The 19478-nt window shown below is 47.1% G+C and overlaps 1 protein-coding gene across 1 annotated transcript in view; it reads right to left on the minus strand.

The window, feature by feature from the left end:
• Positions 1–19478, minus strand: part of ADCY6 (adenylate cyclase 6) — a 400482-nt gene that overhangs the window by 92482 nt on the left and 288522 nt on the right. Inside the window, exons 20-21 of the mRNA XM_085600393.1 lie at positions 13426–13689; positions 12403–12607 (exon numbers count right to left, since the gene is read on the minus strand). Of these exons, the coding sequence (XP_085456519.1) occupies positions 12403–12607; positions 13426–13689 (469 nt within the window). The remainder of the gene's footprint in view (positions 1–12402; positions 12608–13425; positions 13690–19478) is intronic.

Genomic DNA, 19478 nt, shown 5'->3' on the forward strand with positions numbered 1-19478 from the left:
CATCCATATCGCATTGCCCTTGGACAATGGGTGTGGGTATCTGGCGGCGAAGCTTGGGCATTTTTTGTTTTTGTGGGTGGCGAAGAGGTCTATCTGAGGATGACCCCACATTTGGAAGAATGGGTGAAGAACTTGTGGATGCAGTTCCCATTCGTGTAGTTGTTGCGTTTGTCTGCTGAGCAGATCTGCCATGGTGTTTTGTACGCCTGGAACGTGCTGCTCCAGGAGAAAGATGTTTTGGGGAATTGCCCATCTCCATATGCTCTGGGCTAAGCGGGAGAGCTGGGGAGAGTGTGTCCCCCCCTGTCTTTGGATATAATACATTGCAGTCATGCTTTGCCCGAAATCTGTTTTTGAAAAGATTTTAGGGCTAGAAAGATCGCCAAGAGCTCCAGATGGTTGATGTGGAGCGATTTTTGCTGTGGCGTCCATAGACCTTGCATTGTGAGGTGTAAGAGGTGCGCTCCCCAGCCGGAGAGCGATGCGTCCGCTGTTAGAATCACCTGAGGAACCGGGTCCAGGAACGGCCGCCCTTTGGAAAGGTTTGTGGTGTTCCACCACTGCAGAGAGTGATGGGTGCGGCCGTCCACCAACACCAGATCCGTCAGCTGACCCTGGGCCTGGTTCCACTGTCGTGCTAGGCATTCTTGAAGTGGAAGCATGTGGAGTCTTGCATGGGGCACTATAAAAATGCAGGACGCCATCATTCCTATGAGCTTCATAAACACTCTTGCTGGAAGAGAGTGTTGAGGAAGGAATGTTTTGCGCAAGGCTTGCATGCTTGCGATTCTGGCTGAGTTTGGATAGGCAATACCTTTGGAGGTGTCTATCGTGGCCCCGAGATATTGCTTTGTGTGAGATGGTAGGAGGTGGGACTTTTGGTAGTTCACCGTAAAGCCTAGCCGGTGGAGCAGTTGAATGGTGCTGTTGGTATGTTGCACACATTGGTTGTAGGACGCTGCTTTTATGAGCCAGTCGTCTAAGTAAGGGAAGACGTGAATATGTTGACGTCTGAGGTGTGCTGCTACAACTGCTAGGCATTTGGTAAACACCCGTGGTGCGGTGGTGACCCCAAAGGGGAGAACTGTGAACTGGTAATGTTGACCGTCCACCACAAACCTGAGGTACTTTCTGTGAGAAGGGTGTATTGGAATGTGAAAGTATGCGTCTTTCAGATCCAAGGTAGTAAGAAAGTCTCCCTGACAAAGGAGCGGGAGGACTTGTTGTAGGGTGACCATGTGGAAATGGTCTGAATGTATGTATGCATTTAGAGGCCGGAGGTCCAGAATGGGCCTCAGGGTCCCGTCTTTTTTCGGTATTAGGAAATACAGAGAGAAGACCCCTAGATTCTGCTGATTGACGGGGACCTGCTCTATAGCGTGTTTTTGGAGGAGGGAGAGCACCTCCTGTTTGAGTAGTGTTGAATGTTCTTGAGACATTGGACGGTGCCTTGGTGGGATATTGGGTGGGGTAGATGTTAGCTCGAGACAGTACCCTGACCGAATAATTTGGGTCACCCATTTGTCCGATGTTATGGACTCCCATGCGTGTATAAAGTTTTGTAGTCTGCCCCCGACTGGAGTGGAATGGTCTGGGGGGAGCGAAGGGAAGTCATTGTGCGGGCGGGGTGGCAGAACGGGTGGTGTTAGTTTTGCCCCTGCCTTTATTGTTGTTGCCTCTGTAACCACCCCTTCGGTTGCCCTTTGAAAAGGTATTTTGAGGAGGGGACTTGTAGGAGGTAGAGGCGCTATCGGTGGAGTAGCGTCTGCCTGTGGTACGAAAGGATGAGCGTCGAAAGGAGCGTTTGGGGGCTTGTGATTGTAGTGCCCCCATAGACTTTGCTGTGTCTGTGTCCTTTTTCATCTTTTCTAATGCTTCGTTCACCTTTGGCCCAAGGAGAGTTTGTTGGTCAAAGGGGTGATTTAGTATGGACGCCTGGACTTCAGGCTTGAACCCTGAGATCCTGAGCCAGGCATGACGACGAAGCAGGACACTAGTGTCTATGGCTCTAGAAGCAGTGTCTGCTGCATCGAGGGCACACTTAATAGAGGTGTTAGTAATTAGTTTACCCTCCTGTATTAGGTCATGAGCCTTGCGTTTGTGTTTTTCGGGGAGGTGCTGCATAAGAGCCTCAAGCTCGTCGTAGTGTGCTCTGTCATAGCGCGCAAGTAGCGCTTGTGCATTTGCAATGCGCCACATGTTTGCAGCTTGGGAGGCGGTGCGTTTGCCAGACGCGTCTAGAAGTTTGGATTCTTTATCTAGCGGTGGGGCTTCTCCTGAGGACTGGGAGTTAGCCCGCTTTCTAGCTGTGGACACAACTAGGGAATCTAAGGGAGCAGGGCCCTTGATGTATGCAGGGTCTGTGGGTGCCGCCTTGTACTTTTTTTCTATTCTAGGGTTCAATACCCTGGCCCTGACAGGGTCTTTGAACACCTCTGCAGCATGCTTGGTGACACCTTTAAGCATGGGCAAGATAGACGTGGACTTGTCCTGAATGTCAAATGTGTCCAGTAGGAAGTCGTCTTCCACTGGTTCACTATGCATTTGCACCCCATGGTAGTGTGCTGCTCTCTGCAGTAAGTGGTGAAAACCTAAGGAGTCCTCTGGAGGAGACGGCCTGGATGGGTATAGGTCGTCCTGAGGCATATCAGGTATGTCAGGGTTATGGTAGTCTTCCCATGGGTCTGGGGTCCCCGGTGGAGTGGGGTCCATTGGGGCGTCCGCTGGGTCATAATGTGGATCCCCGAAATCCGGATCTGGGGACGGGGTCGGGGAGTGATAAGGTAAGGGTGGCGGAGACCTGGGAGGGGGAGGGGGTGGAGGAGGTGGAGGAGGCGGAGGAGGAGGTAGTGGGGAGGGCACTCTGAGAGGAGAAGTAGCAGAGTCCTTCCGTTTGGGCGGTGGAGGAGGAGCCGGGGTGTCAAGTCGTCTTTTCTTGACAACTAAAGTCAATAGCCCAGTCTTTGGATCTTTAAATAGAGTCTTTTGCAAAGGGTCTGGTGTAAAGAGATCCAGTGGCGCCGAATCGTCCGCTGGCGCCGATGTTTTCGGAGCCGAGGGTTTCAATGGTTTCTGTGCGCCATGCTTTTTTGGAACCTCCGTTTTTTTCGGCGTCGAAGGAGTTTTCGGCGCCGGAGCGTCGGTGCCGACAGATTTGTGTTTGTGCTTTGTCGGCACCGAGAGTCCAGGCTTCGGCACCGGTGGCTTCGGAGTCGAGCTGGGTATCACTTTCTTCGGTGCCGGATGGTGTTTTTCGGCACCAGGCGTCGGCTGGCTCGAGCCCAAGCTGCCGTGAGACTTCTGAGGCTTCGACACCGGGCCCGAAGGTGGGGTGATAGAAGCTGTGTGCTTGGTTTTGCCCAGGCCTGCAGGCGAGGGTGTAACCGGAGTCTCTTTGGTTTTGGGCGCGGGGGTGGGAGGGGGTACAGTACTCACGACCCGCTGCGCCGGTGTGATGTCCTCCACGTCGGAGTCGTCGGCCTCGGAAGCGCTGACGACGTCGTCCTCCTGCTCGGTGTGTAGTTGCCCCGAAGCTTCGGCGTCGTCTCCGAAGATGTCCGGTGGAGCTGCGGACGATGAGTGCGCCATGGTGCGTCGAGCTCTTCGATCCCGGATGGTCTTTTTTGATCGAAAAGACTTACAGGCGGGGCAGTCTCTAGCCTCGTGTTCTGGAGAGAGGCAAAGGTTACACACCTGATGGAGGTCGGTGTGGGGAAATTTAGACCCACATTTTGGGCACTTTTTGAACGGAGTCCTTTCCATCGGCTGGGAACGGAGTCGAGGAGGGCCCGAAGGCCGGTGTCGATGTACGGGATGGAGAAAAGTGCCGCTTCGAGGGATGAAGATGATGATGAAGAAACTCGAAGAAACAAGGATTTTCCGTCGAGGCTGGAACCGTAGAAGTTCGAAGACGGAGCACGAAGTATCACATCCGAGCCCGATGGCGGAAAAAAACAATCTGAGGATGGAGCCGAAGCCCATGCGCAGTACGGACCGAAGGAGGAGTCACCGAACTCGTGACTTCCAAAGACTGTCCAAAGAACAAAAACAAACTGCAAACATCCGGGCCCAACACCAGATGGCGATCTATGCTAAGTGTACAATCTGCAGCTCATATGCCTCGAACAGTATATTTTAATACCTATTGTTGGTTCTAAAATAAAACAAGCATATATGTTTTATATATAAACCATTGGCCTAGAGTTCAGTTATTGAGTGTGTGAGACCATTTGCTGGCTGAGTGTGTACAACAAATGCTTTACACTGTCCTCTGATACTGCCTTACTGCTCGATCAAGCTACCACTTTAGAGAGTAAGGTTATATCTAACTTTAGCCTCTGCCAAACCTCTGGGGACTGTGAACTCTGTACACCCTGTACATATTTGGGAACAGTATATACAGAGCCACTTTCTCACAGTGGCTTGATATGATTGTTATTACAATATATCACAAACCTCTTCCACTTAGCTGCATAACATGCCCTTGTGGTAGGGCGCCTAACCTCTTTGATGATATTCATGTAGTCTGGCGAAAGATTGAGGTAGCCAAACTAAGATTTCAGGAGCCAGATTGCAAGGTTGAGATGACTGGGATCTGGATGTCTTATGTCTCCATGGCTCTGAGTGAGAAGATTGGGAGTAAGATGTAGTTTTTTGTGAGGAACTACTGATAACTCCAACAGGGTTGTGAACCAGAGTTGACGGGCCCATGTGGGAGCAACTAGGATTAATGTCAGGGAGTACTGCTTCAGCTTCCGAACCACTTATGGAATGAGTGGGAGAGGCGGAAAAGCGTAGGCAAATATCTCTGACCAATTCATCCATAGTGCATTGCCTTTGGACAATGGCTGTGGATAACTGGATGCAAAGCTTGGGCATTTTGCATTTAGGTGTTTGGTGAATAGATCAATCTCTGGGAAGCCCCACATTTGAAAGAATGGGAGGAGAACCTGATGGTGGAGTTCCCATTCGTGGATCTGGTGTTGTTGACGACTGAGCAGATCTGCAATCTGGTTGTTTACTTCTGGAAGGTGTTCTGCAAGGAGATACATTTTGTGACTTATCGCCCATCTCCAGATGGGTTGAGCTAGTTGTGACAGCTGGAGAGTATGTCCCTCCCTGTTTTTGTATGTAGTACATTGCTGTCATGTTGTCTATACGTATTAGGGCAGCTTTGTCCACTAGATGAAGTTGAAACGCTTTGAGCGCTAGAAAAATCGCTAGCAGCTTTTGATGGTTTGTGTGGAGCTGTTTTTGTTGCGGAGTCCACATGCCCTCAATGGTATGTTTTTGGAGCAGAACTCTCAAGCCAGTGAGCGATGCATCTGTTGTTAGTACTATGTGTGGAACGGGGTCGATGAAGGGCCGCCCTTTTGAAAGGTTTTGTGTATTTCACCACTGTAGAGAGCGATGGGCACGGCCGTCCATCAACACCAGATCTGATAACCGACCCCAGGCCTGGTTCCATTGACGTGCTAAACCTTCTTGAAGAGGACGCATTTGTCTTGCTTAAGGTACGATTAGGATGCAAGACGCCATCATGCCTAGTAATTGCATGAACACTCGAGCTGGTAATGAGTGTTGGGGCAGAAACTGAGAGATTAGAGTCTGCATGTTGCAGATTCTGGCTGGGTTGGGACATGCTAGAGCTTTTTGAGTGTTTATTGTGACTCCTAGATACTCCTGTATGTTGGATGGTTGTAGATGAGACTTGGTCAGGTTTACAGTGAACCCAAATTTGTGGAGTAGTTGCACTGTTTTCTGAGTGTGGCGTAGGCAGCTTTGTTGTGAGCTGGCTTTTATGAGCCAGTCGTCTAGATCTGGGAAAAAGTGAATTTTTTGTCTCGCTAGATGAGCTGCAACTACTGCCAAGCACTTTGTGAAAACTCTGGGTGTGGTAGTTACTCCGAATGGGAGGACCTTGAACTGATAATGGTGACCCTCTACCACAAACCTGAGGTATTTGCGGGTGAGCAGGGTGTATGGGGATATGGAAATAGGCATCCTTTAAGTCGAGAGTGGATAGAAAGTCGCCTTGTGGAAGTAGTGGGAGCACTTGCTGAAGTGGGACCATGTGAAAGTGGTCTGACTGAATGTATAGATTTAGTTCTCTGAGGTCTAGTATCGGCCTGAGTGAACCATCTTTTTGGGGAATTAAGAAGTACAGGGAGTATAACCCGGCCCCTTGCTATTGTAAGGAAACTGGCTCTATAGCATGTTTTTCCAACTAAGAGAGAGAATCTCCTGCCTGAGGAGGGTGATGTTCTTGTGACATTGTATGTCTTTTCGGAGGAATATTTGGGGGAATGTCTGTAAGCTCCAGGCAGTAACTATATTGGACAATTTGAAGTACCCACTTGTCTGAGTGAACTGAATTTCAGACAGGATAGGGAATTTAGAGAGACTTTCCCCGACAGGAGTGGAATGACCGGGGGGGTGCCTGAAGGAAGTCACTGTTTATTTGCAGGGGAAGTGCGTGTGGAGTTGCCTCTGCCTCTTCCCTTTCTGTTGTTTCCTCTAAAATCACCTCTAAAATAGCCTCTTGATGAGGGTGATTGTCATTACCCTTGCAAGAGGTGGAGGGAGCTTCTGTGGATACAGTTTTTGAACCACCCCTGTATAAGGAGCGACGAAAGGAACCCCTATTTGTAGAGGACTGTAAAGCTCCCATGGACTTTGCGACATCCGTGTCTTTTTTCATTTTCTCCAGCGAGGTATCAACGGCTGGGCCAAAGAGATGATCTTTATAAAATGGTTGACTGAGAATGGAGGTTTGTACCTCAGACTTGAATCCTGAAATTCTCAACCAAGCATGCCTGCGGAGTAGTACGCTAGTGTTTACTGCACGAGCTGCCGTGTCCGCGGCACCTAGGGCACATCTGATAGAAGTATTAATGGGTTTGCCTTCCTGAATAAGATCATTAGCCGATAGAAGTATTAATGGGTTTGCCTTCCTGAATAAGATCATTAGCCCTAGCCTTAGGCTCGTCAGGGAGAAATTGCATGAGCTTTTCTAGCTCATCGTAATGAGCCCTATCGTACCAGGCCAACAAAGCTTGCGTATTAGCAATGCGCCAATGATTGACCACTTGGGAAGCTACTCTTTTGCCCGAGGCATCAATTAGCTTGGACTCCTTGTCGGGAGGGGGGCCTCACCTGTGGTCTGTGAGTTAGCTCTCTTGCAAGCGTTCAAAACCACAGGCGAGTCTAAGCGTAACTAACCTTTGATGTAAGTGGGGTCAATCGGTGCAGGTTTATACTTTTTTTCACCCTAGGTGTAATTATTCTTGCTCTCACAGGCTCTTTGAATATTTCATCTGCGTGCTTTAACGTCCCTTTAAGCATTGGCAGCGTACGAGTGGCTTTTTGAGTGGAACTTAGGGTCTCAAATAGAAAGTCCTCTTCTAATGGCTCTTTATGCAATTCCACCCCGTGATATTAAGCAGCCCTGTTAAGTAGCTCAATATATCCAATGTTATCATCAGGTGGCAGGATCTGGATGGATATAGATCAGGGTCCTTATCTGTGTTTGGGTCAGTGTGATAATCCTCCCAGGGGTCAGTGTCCTGTGGCCTATCTTGATCTTCATCCCCGTTTTTTTGGAAGGGTGGCATGGATATGTCCTGTTTCTGGGTTTATCACAAGCTTTTCCTGCGTCGGATCTGAAGGAGGGGCATCTGGCCGAGGCTCTTTAGACAGAGTGTCTTTGTCCTTACCCGCCGGTTTTGGCGTCGAAGGTATCGGTTCCGAAGCTTTTGGTGCCGAAGATGTAGTTTTTGATGACGATGGGATTGGAACCAAGAGATGTTTCTGTTTGGCTTTCGGTGCCGAAGGTGTTGGTTGAGCACCGATATGGGGCCGACTCGACCCCGAGCCGGAAGACTTATCTTTGTGTTTCGGTGCTGGGCCCTGGAGCGGAGCGTCCAAAACCTTTTGTCGGTGCCGACCTTGGCCCGAAGGCAGAGGAAGGACTGGAGCTATGTAGTTCTTCCTCGGGTCCTTGAGCGTGATGTTCTGTGTCGGAATCTTCACCGAGGATGTCCGGTGCGGAGCTGCTTTGATGTTGCATCTTGTGACGTCGAGCCCAACGGTCATGAAGTGCCTTCTTCGATCGAAACGATCAGCACGCGTTGCAGTCTTTCTCGTTGTGTTTTGGGGACAGGCAGAGGTTGCACACTTCGTGCAAGTCGGTGCGTGGAAATTTAGCACGACATCTGGGGCAGAGTTTGAAAGGAGTCCGTTCCATCGACTGCTAGCGCTGTTGGCGCGGGTTGGCCTGACGGCCCGCCACGAGTTTTCCAATCAAAGTTGTCTTGAGTGGAGACGATAAACGAAGAATGGGAAACCGCAAGCGATAACAATACCGTAGAGGGTAGTGGATTGCACGTCGAAGGGGTCCGAGAAACGGTGCCAAACCGGAGCGCAGAAATACACATCCGAACCCGATGACGGAAAAAAACAATCTAGAGATAGAGTTGATGCCCATGCGCACTATCACCAAAAGGAGGAGTCCTCTACCTCGTGACTTGAAAAACTTAGTTGAAGAAAAACAAAGTGCAAACATCCGGACCCAACACCAGATCGCGAGCTATGCACAGCATGTGATCTACAGCTCACATGCCTCGAACAGGTATTTACCTCAACCCAGGTAAAAGCGGATTATTTATATACAGAGATTAAAGTTAGATATTTCTGGCAAGGTGGTCCACACATAGGTCAAAATCACAGCTCAGAAATACAGGATCCCATTCCAGTGCTTTAAATTACCTTTCTGTCAGAACTATCCGGACTCACTACGGGGCCGACCCCCGGGAACCGACTGCAGCTTTGATAAATGTATATTTCATTCTGTACTTAGCGGCCGGCCCTGGTGGTTGTAGGCCCGTGCTTGTAATCGACTTATTGTTCAATAAAACTTTTAAAACAAAAAAAAAAAAAAAATTACCTTTCTGTCCATGTAGTGCTTGTCTACATCTCTGCCGGGCCAGAAATACTGAACTGACTTTATATAACAAATATTCAGTCTTCGGAATTGGCCCGTTTGGCATAGAAGCAGGCTGGAGTGGTGCTCCCAAGTTCATTGTGACTACAAAAAGACAATGAATCCAAGAGGTGACAGCTTTGAATACCACTGATTGTCATGGGGCACCCCTTCAAATCCATCCCTATTGTCATCCCCAAAGGGATTCCACTTTGATTCTAGAGAAACGATATTACTGTAGAATGACCTCCTGAGTTTCCGCACAATCATCCTGCTGCTGATCTTTCTCAATTCCCTCACAACTTATCAGCCCAGTGATGTAAAATCGAGCACAGACAGTGGAAATGTTTCTGTCATTGTCAAAGGATTAGACCGCTTTGAGGAATCCCACAGCACCAAAAAACAGGAATGTGGTGTCAGAGGCTCAAATGGACCAAGGAGGCCTTAGTGGCAAAACAACTACCAGCCAGGAAAACGGAGCAGAGACAGAGGGGAATGCAGTTTGGCTACTTTGCTGGTGGCAGAGATGGACAGGGTCCATACATGCTCACCTACTTCGAAGGGGAATCCTGCAAGGAGACTTTTTGTAGCAAGATGGTTTAGGGACAGATTATGAATGTTGGGGAACAGGGCAGCAAAGTGCTTCCTCTGCCTGCCTCTGAAAGCCCTGCATCTCAATTTAGAGGGAAAATAAGGAAGGTAAAAAAGCCTCTAGGTGACCAGACTCTGCTAGGGTGTGAATCTGTGTAGGATGTGGTGCAGTCGGCGCATCCTGTCAACACTGCCCTGCAATCCTGAGAACCGGTCTGGGGACACAGGGTGATGGAGTGCTGGTGACATGACGAGGCCTGGTCTCACATGGGATGGGTTAATCCATGAGCCCCATGGCAGATTCTCCAATAGCGGTAGTGTTGAAGTCAAATGAAGCCTCTGTGGGCGACGCCAAGGCTCCTTTCAGAATGGAACCCTGCAAATAGAGTCCAGAAGGTCTAAGATGACAGTAGTGGAGGAGCTGCATGCAACTGTAACTGCACTCAGCTGCCAAAATATAGGGGTTGGTTCCTGCAACCAGGGACTTAATCCTGTAGTAGGATAGCAGGACATTTTGAATGACATCCAGGCGTTCCTAAATGGTGCCTGGCACACAAAACAAAACAGCTTCTTCTTTCCTCTGAGAGGACACAATGGACATGTCTTCCCCAGAGCTACATCTCCCTAACCCTCACACTTGTCCCATGTTCAGCTTGAGATGGTGCAAAAAAACAGGGAAGACCAGTGCCGGAAATGGCAAAAATCTGGACAAGATGGGAAAGGCCCTGTTGAAGGCGGAGACTAGACTGAATCCAATGGAGAACAATGTTCACCTGTATCAGATAGTCATATGGGCACTGTCACCTAGATGGAAGAGTTTGAAGACACATGAACTGTGAGCTTTTGAAAGATTACAAACTAGTAGTGAGCCATATTTGGATATAAGGAGAACCACACAGTAAAGCTTCTGCTTGGACTTTGTAGATATGACCATAATAAATATAGAGTGGGCAGCAGAGGAAGAGTACAGTGGTTCCACAATCATGGCACAGCTCAACAATGTGTTGGCATGGGAACATGTTCTGAAGAGGAGTTCAGAAAAAAGGGAGGGTCCTAATAAAAGACACAAATCTTCATCTTTCTGGATATAAGCAGTGCTGCTTAGAAATGGAGGAAAGAATGAAGCAGTAAGAAAAGTATTTCAGGCCTTAGAGCAATGGCAGGGATATTGCTACCTGACGAATTACGAATCATATGAGATAACAAGTAGAATGTCTTTATAGTCCCAGAAGCAGCCCAAAGCCCTTTTGGAGAAGTATGAAGAATAGACAATTTTTGATGTCTTCGGTGCAGTATCTGGGTGCACCTATGGGTATGTCTGAGGTTTTGTTCCCTCCAAGCTGGTTGAATGCCCTTTGCTTGGTACGTGTTAATAATGCTGAATCTTGTTTCATTGCTGTGTGTTAAGTTGGGATGCAACAATTGGAAAAAGAGCGTAAAGAGATTTCAGGACTGGTGGAAACAGCCCGAAAAAAGAACTTATTTGATGTTCTATAATGTTTTTTGTTTTAACCATTGTTGCGAATTGCCCAATCCATTTAGCCTGGTACGTATTTCCAAGGTCAATAAATATATATATACTTAAAGGAAAAAATACACATGTAAGATATATAGTGTTTTTAAAAATAAGTGGTCTCCCTAAAAAAGAAGCAGCAACACTGTTCCTTTTTCTTTAAATGTTCCACAATGCCATTACCCTATCACAAGGCCCTTCTTTTTTTCAGCTCTTTCACTGGGTCAAGTCACTTTGTAGTACCTTCACAGTAGCTCATGTTCTCTTCCTTGAAAGCAACTAGCAGACTCAACATTAGTTCAAGTCCCCCCCACCTCCTGTAGAACTCTTGCCAATGTTAAACCTCTCCCCAACATATCTTCCACTATCCTCCTTCCTGTCAACCTTCCTCAGCATCTTTAGTTTTTTACTGTAACGCTACCTTATTGCGTTTCCTCTTTCAGTCACATTTGTTCATGGCCACTCCTTGTTTAGTAATTGTCCTCCCACATCGCTACTTCATTTCCTGTCACCCTAGCTACTGGGCTTTAATCTCCCAGTGACTGCCTAAAAGACATCTCCTATTCACCTTGTATTGTCTCTCCACTATGTGTAAACCCCATTCTTTTGTCTGCAGCACAGGAGCTGGTACCGTCCCTATAATGGACTATCTCGTTCGCGTCACATACTCCCATTGCCTCCCAGTTTCCTTCCTTATTGGGTTTCTGATTTTTTGTAACTCACACGAGGACATTTCAGCTTCCCAAGCACTCTGCACTTTTCTAACTTCTCTGCTTCCCTTCCTTCCTTCCTTCCTTTCAACCTCTCCTATGGTCTCTTCCCTTTCTTTGACACCCTCTGAGGATCTCCAATGTTCCGGTAACCCCCATGGCCTCTCTACATTAAGTAATCATTCCTTTTTGACTACTGTTGAACTTTTAACCCTACTCACAGACATTCTTCCAGAAACCTTTCTCCATTTCTTTGTCCTTTTCATTTAACTATTCCCCCGTGCGGTCTTCCTTATTTTAACCCTTCTCCATGGCTTTTCAACGGCCTCCAAACCTAAGAGTCACTTTCTAAAAACCTTTTCCTATAGATCTGTCGCCCCTCTTTAATCCGCTCAATATCCTCCTTCTAACATTATTCCATTGCCTCACCACTTCCTGTAATCGCCTTCCCATACATAGCTTCTCTTGTTCTTTTAACTATTCCCATAGGTCTTTCTTTCATCTTCTTTTAATTCTTTTATTTAATTCTTTTCCTTAGATGCAGTTAACACAAGTCTACTTCACTCGGTCCTTCCTTATAAGGTAACCTTCCATTATCTTTCCCTTACCGATCTTCATCTGAAAGTTGTTGAACGAGTGCTCATTGATGTACTTCATCTGCTCCATGAGTCGCATGGCGTAGTCAGCCAGTGCCGTTATGTGGGACCTGCCTTCTTTGTCATATGTTGTGTCATTCAGGCCAGATGCTGCCATGTACGTGCTTCCAATGGTCTTGATCTTCTCCAACTGCCGGAACTTTTCCTCGCTGATAATCTGAAGGAAGGAACAGCATTGTCAACAGTAATTGGAAAACCAACTCACCATTCAAGTGTTCTTCTACCTGGGACAAGTGCCCCACCACAGTCCCGTCCCACGGCTCATAAAAAGGGTCTGTCTACAACTTGGACAGGGCATCAGACCCAGGCCTTGCAAAGGGGACTTGACACATGCTTTGCAAAGGTATCCGCTCCATGTCTCGCCTAGGGCATCTGACACGTTTTGCAAAGGTCACCCAACCCATGCCTTGCAAAGGTCACCCAACCCATGCCTTGCAAAGGCCACCCAACCCATGCCTGGTAAAGGGCAGCTTGGCTACACTAACTGGCACCCAAACAAAGGTTCCCTGGGGCACTGCACTAGCATCACTGAGGATGACCCTCCCCCACCACCTGATCAACTCCTCCCCGGGGGTGCCCAACCAACACCTGATCAACTTCCTTTGAGACACTGGTTTGGGAGAGGAGTTTCAAATGGACAGCTCTTGGGGGCACCAAATTGATCCCTCCGGCGACACCCATTCGAAGGTTCTGGGTAATACGGATTGTCAACGTAATAATTCAACAATAACCTATCCACATGGAACATGCTGCCTTTTTTTTACCCCAACTCAAAGTCCACAATGCCACACAGTACTCAAATGCACTCTAAAATGGTCTAAAATTATGCTTCATCACATCAGCACAAAGCAACCCATTCAAGACACTTGGCTAAGGTATGAGAATGGTGATACTCTTCAGTCCACAAGGACACCACTTTCCCATCACTATTTACCTGAAGACCACATTAATGACCTCTCCCTTCAGTCAAAGTACCTCATCAAAGTCCGCAATGATCTCGTTCAACAGCCGAAGACACTCCACCCCTTCATTGTTCGCTTCCAGCTCTACGTAGAACTCAGAGAAGTTGCTGATCGAGGCAAACATGACTGCTACACATTCACAGGACTGGTAGTATAACTCGTCATTGCGCCGTTCACGTGCTAGGAAATGTGCAGCCACATCCTTGGGGAGGATGTTGTGCAGCAGACGCCGGTTGTAAGCCTGGAGATCCTCCATTTCTTCCTTCTCCCCAGTGGCCTATTGGGATGGAGAGGCAAAACATGATCAGGTTGTCATGCCACTGAAGAACAAGGCTTGTACTGTATCAACATGAAGAGAATTAGTGAGAAGGGCAACACACTGTAATTACACATCCACTTCTATGGCTGAATGGGTGTATGTATGAACTTATGGCTGACACACTTTGAGAGGCATGAAGAGGTTCTTATGAATGTATATCCTTTTCTGAAAATGCTTCTGTGGAAAAAGTATCCTCCACTACCATTTATTTTGAAATGTGGATACACATTTATTCATGATATGTGAGCAGAATCCAGGCATGGATGTTTGCATCTGACCAACTAACATTCAAGGGGTTGTAGAATCATATTTATTAGTTATAGTGCATAATACTCCAGGATTCAATGGTAAAGGGGTACATTGTAAAAAACAAAGCATCTACAGTTAATAATAAAGATATGCCACAAGGAATCAAACTTAGGAAAAGAAACGCAGAGGAACCGTAGAATAACAAGTTGGAGAACATTAGAATACAAAGTCGATATAAAATATCTCAGGGCAGGTTGATCTGGTTGAAAGATTAGTTTAGGTATTGCCTAAAGAAGTGGATGGTTATGTGCTTATCAAAGCTGCACATCAGTGTGAGAACCTTCACTTCAGGAGGTGCAGAGTTCCAGGCAGACACTGCCCTTTCACCATGGAAGACCTGAAGTTGGGACTTTCAATAATAGCGGTCTACTCCTTAGGTCTATTTCCCCAACGGATATGTTAAGAATTTTAGGTAGGTTTGGACGTCATGGCAGAAAGCACTCCTTCATGGGGTGGGAAGCAGGCAGACCAGATGGGGTGGTGTCTTGTCAGCCATGTACATTCTTATCTTAAGAGATTCATGTATTTTGAGAGGGAGAAGGTTTGGGGTCTCATGGCTTGCATGTGAAGTTCTGGACTCACCATTATTCATGGGTGAGGAGGCTCCCCTGGCTCCCTGAGCATCGTAATAGGGAATCTGGAAGCATTTAACTATCAATCTAGCACTACCTACTTTGGATACAGGTTGACCCTTGTGAGGCTTTGAGAAGGCCACAAAGAGTTTGTGTTAGACACAGAAAGGCTTATTTCTGTCAATGTAATACATGGGAGCATATTGAACATCTAAAGGGTGCAGTGCTCTCTCTGCTACTGAGTCTGGTTGTAGAAAAAAGACGGAGTTCAGTAGTCTGGTTAAGGTGGAAAGGGAGGACTACATATGGCAGGAACTTAGGGCTGGTTATCAGCAGTACCCTGAACATAGGAGCTTGAATGAAATGTTTCTGTAATGTAAGTGCTTGCATTTTATTAATGCGTCAGAGAGGTTATTGCAACCAGGAAAGCCAATTTCCAGGAGAAGTAATAGAGAGGCAAAGAATGGAGAGGTTTGAAAGGGGGACATATGAGTCTGATGATGACTATTTTTAGATTCAGCACCTGTGTGGGGGAATCCCTCTGTGGATGACCCTTAGGAGACCCTCCATGAAGTCGTTGATCTCTGGCATGGGGACGAGTGAGGAATGTTCCCTGTGTTGCATGTAAACTGCTTTGGCAGCTTATGGGAATAAATGCTAAGCCCGACTTTTTCAGATGAATTAAATAACATATGGTATTTTAGGACTCTGGTTTTAAGAGTTCAAGGTGTTTAGGAAAGAAGTAGTGTCCGAATATCTTCCGCTTGGCTCGTACATGCTTGTGTAGTTGGTGTACAGGATTTTTGGAAGATGTCTGTGCATTCCTGTGGGAGACGTAGGCAACCAAACTTTAGGACCTCAGGTGCTAGATTGAGTTGGTTGGGGTCCGGGTGCCAGATCTGACCTTTGTTCCTAATGAGAAGGTATGGCCTGCTGGGGATCTTCTTGTGTGGACTGATAGGCATTTTGAGGACTGCTAAATACCAGGGCTGTCTGGGCCAAGGTAGGGGATACAAGAAAAAGAGTCTGAGACATCTGCCGCACCATTAATGGAAGAATTGGGAGAGGTGGAAAGTGTGATCAAATATTCTTGACGAGTTTATCCATAGTGTGTTGCCAATGGACTCTGCATGTGGGTACCTGGATGCGAAGCTTGGGCATTTGACATGGTCAGAGGTGATGAAGAGATCTATTTGTCAGGTGACCTAGCGCTGGGAGTAGCTGCTAGGACTTGTGGGTGGATTTTCCACTCATGGACTTGTTGGTGGATCCTGCTATGCAAGACTGCAAGGTAACTCTGCATGAAGTGAATGCGGTTGTGGAGTGCCCAATGCCAAATGGTCTGGAATAGCAAGGAGGGGGCAGGGAATGAGTGCCACTCTGTTTTTATAGGTAGTACACGGTTGTGCCGCTCTGTTTTTATAGGTAGTACACGGTGGTCATGCTGTAGGTCCTGGCTAGAACCGCTTTGCTCCGAATGAATTGACAGAATGCTTTGAGGGTGTGGCAGATTGCTAGCAGCTTGAGGTAGTTGATGTGGGGCCACACTCACTCTACAGTAGTGAGATGGAGATGTGCTCTCCAGCCGGTCTAGAGGCATCCGTGGTAATAGTGACTTGTGGGAAGGGATTTAGAAAAGGCCTGCCTGGCTGTTCCATCACTGCAGAGACTGTTGTACACTGGACTTTACCAACACTAGATCCTCCAATGAACCCTCAGCTTGTGACAGTTTTGAAGAGAGACATTGTTGTAACAGGCGCAGGGGTGGCTGGGTTTGGGGTACTATGGTGATGCAGGAGTCCATCATGCAGAAGAGGCGCATAACTGTTTTGACTGTGAGGTAACAATTTGGCTGAAAAAGAGGCACTAGCTGCTGAAAAGCCAATGCCCTTTGTTGGCGGGGATAGGCTTTGCCTGTGATTGAATTTAATGTTGATAATAGTAAGGATTTATCTGCAAAAGTAATAAATGAGACTAGGTGGCATTGATGGTGAACCAGAGTCTGGAGACAAGGGAAATGGTAGCCTGGGTGTGCAATGAGCACCAGAGCTTCCTTGCGCTCTCCATCAGCAAACCATATAGGAGGGGGTAGGCGTGGATGCCCCCCCCCTTTAAATGTATGGCTACCATTGCCAGACATTTGATGAAGAACCTTGGCACGGTGGTCACGCCGAATGGCAGTACTTTGGACTGCAGGTAGTGTCAGTGGGCGGGCGGGATGGATGGATGGATGGGAACGTGGAGGTAGGCGTTGTTGATGTCTAACGTCATCATGAAGTCTCCTGGCTGCAGCAGAGGGATGACATCCTGTAAGGTTACCATTTGGAAGTGCTCACACAGGATGTACTGGTTGAGAGGCCTGGGATGCAGGATGGACCCGAGAGAGACATTCTTCTTGGGGGTGAGGAAGTAGGGAGAATAAACCCTTTTTCCCTAATGTTTGCAGGGGGAGGGATTGGTTCTATGGCCCCTTTTGGAAAGAACGCTTGCACCTCTTCCTCTAGAAGGCTGAGATGCTCTCTGCTGAGGCTGTGTTTGTGGGGTGGGATGTTGGGAGGGAGTGACAGATGATCTAGGCAGTAGCCGTGGTGAATCACTGCTAAGACCCACTGGATGGATGTGATTTCCTGCCAACATGGGAGGAAATATTGGATTTCATTACAAGACCGGAGGCTACCATTATGCATAACGTTTTATTGCCACACCTGAACAGCAGCCCCTATAAAGAACTTCACTTAAACAATCCAGAACTGGAATTATAAAGTCAATAAATATCCACAGCATAGAACACTCATCCTCTTTTAAATGCTGCTCCTGATCAGATAAGTACATTTGATGTTCAGCCTTGATTGAATGTTTGACGGTTGGTTTAATTTATATTAAGGAAGGTATGATTTTATTTTTAGGGAAGATTTGTGTGATGTTTTGTAGTAGGATTTGTTTGCTAGCTTCTACTTTTAGAAGCACAGTGTGTGGTTTGTTTGAATACTGTAGTTAGAGGAGGTACCGTTTGGCAAGTGCGGCGTATGCGTGAGCTAAAAATAAATAAATAAATTATTTGCAAATGAGGATTTTTCACCGCATTTGATTTAAGAACGAGCGTAGAATTTTTGAAGGGTGAAGAGGCTTGCACACGACCTTACCGTGTCAGTTTTCATAGGCTGGCAGCGGGGTCGCGTGCGGGCAAAATGAAGGGTTCGCGCAACATGTAGAGCCTCGAGGGACGCAGCGTAGGCAGGCGGTTAATTGCACGATGGGGAGTGGGTGAATGAGGTCACGTCATCAGCAGAGAAGGTGATTGGCGGACGAAATACAGCGAGAGAGCGGCGGCCATCTAAGGCATTAGGTTAGGTGAGAGACACGGGTGCACATCTACGAGATAACAAATAAAAAATAAATCATACTGACAGCTGTTTGTTTGACTGAGCAGTGTCATTATTAATTGGGAGGATTAGTTAAAGCAAGAGAAGAAGATTGGAGGTATTTATTGTGGAAGAGTAGATCTTAAGGTGTTAACCGAGTGAATTTTCAGAGAAGTTATTATGTCTACAGAGGAGGCTAGCTTTAGCAGACAGTTGAGGGAAGAGTCAGTGAAGAAAGTTTAAGGAAGCTGATACAAAGTGAAATGAAGAGTTCTATAAGAGAGGTAGTTGAGAATGTGATGGACAGGAAAAGAAAGGAGGTGAGATCTGAGGAGGATTTGTGGTCTTTCTCTGGGGAATAGACTGAAAGAAGAGAGAATAGACCGGTAAGAAGGGCAAGAAAGACAAAATATGGATAAAAAAGGGGAAGATGGTTTTAGCGCCATTAAGAAGAATGGTACCCTTGGCGGTACACCAAAAGAAGGATTTCCCGTGCAGCAGGCAGAATTACTCCGAAGAGGAGTACAATATGGAAGTGGTAGAGAGTAACGAGGAAAGAGGTGAGAAAGCATACGAAGAGTTCGTATTTGATGTGGATCATGAGGATGATTTAAATGAGGACTTGAAGTTTGATCGCGTTTCTACCTCTAAAGCGGTAATTAAAGATCCACTTGGGGAAGAAATGTTTAGCCCTTATGAGTTGCGGCACCCTAGAAGAGCGGATTGGTGGTCGCTGGACCATTTAGCGAGTTTTAGAAGACAATGGATAAGAAAACCTTTGGAGAGAGGGGTTAGGGGTGTGTTGAGAGCGGAGTGCTCAAGGCCTCAAATAGACAACAAGGTCTGCTACACTCCAAACTTAGATCCTGATTTAATTTCAGATTTGTTTAAGTTAGGGAAGGACCCAAGGAAAGGACTAAAAGGTCATTAAAGCAGTGCGAAGACCGATTGTTAGGCGTGTTGGGTCAGTCAGGTAAGATAATAGACATGCCAGAAGAGGCATATATTAATGGAGACCAGGTTGATGTGCAATTGTTGCGCAGATGGAGCCAGAGGGCTATGGTCTTCTTGGGCAATGCAAATTCTGGTTTATTGGCAGAAAGGAGGAAGACCGTGCTAATGAAAATCAATACTAAGCTAGGAGATTTAGTTAATAAGGAGCCCTGTGAGGAGCCAAAGGGCTTACTTTTTGGAGAAGGATTTGTGAAAGTCTGGGGAAACATGTATTGACTTTTACAGCGCTAGAAAAGTCTAATATGAGGATGGTATTTGGAGGTGTTTTTGGCAGGGCCGGTAGATGGGGACCGTATGCTGGCTGAGGTTTACAGAGGTCTCTGTACAACTAAACGTATAGAGGAACAGGAAGGGGCTTCCAATGTTCCTCAGGTTTCTTTCCACAGAGAGGAAGATACAACAGATCGAGAGGTGGAAGAGGAAGAAGTCAGTTGGGTCTGAGCAATCGAGGTAAGTATGCAGATCATTACTGGTTCTTCCAAAGGTAAAG

The sequence above is a fragment of the Triturus cristatus genome, chromosome 4_2 (assembly GCF_964204655.1).
Source record: "Triturus cristatus chromosome 4_2, aTriCri1.1, whole genome shotgun sequence".
Taxonomy (NCBI): Eukaryota; Metazoa; Chordata; class Amphibia; order Caudata; family Salamandridae; genus Triturus; species Triturus cristatus.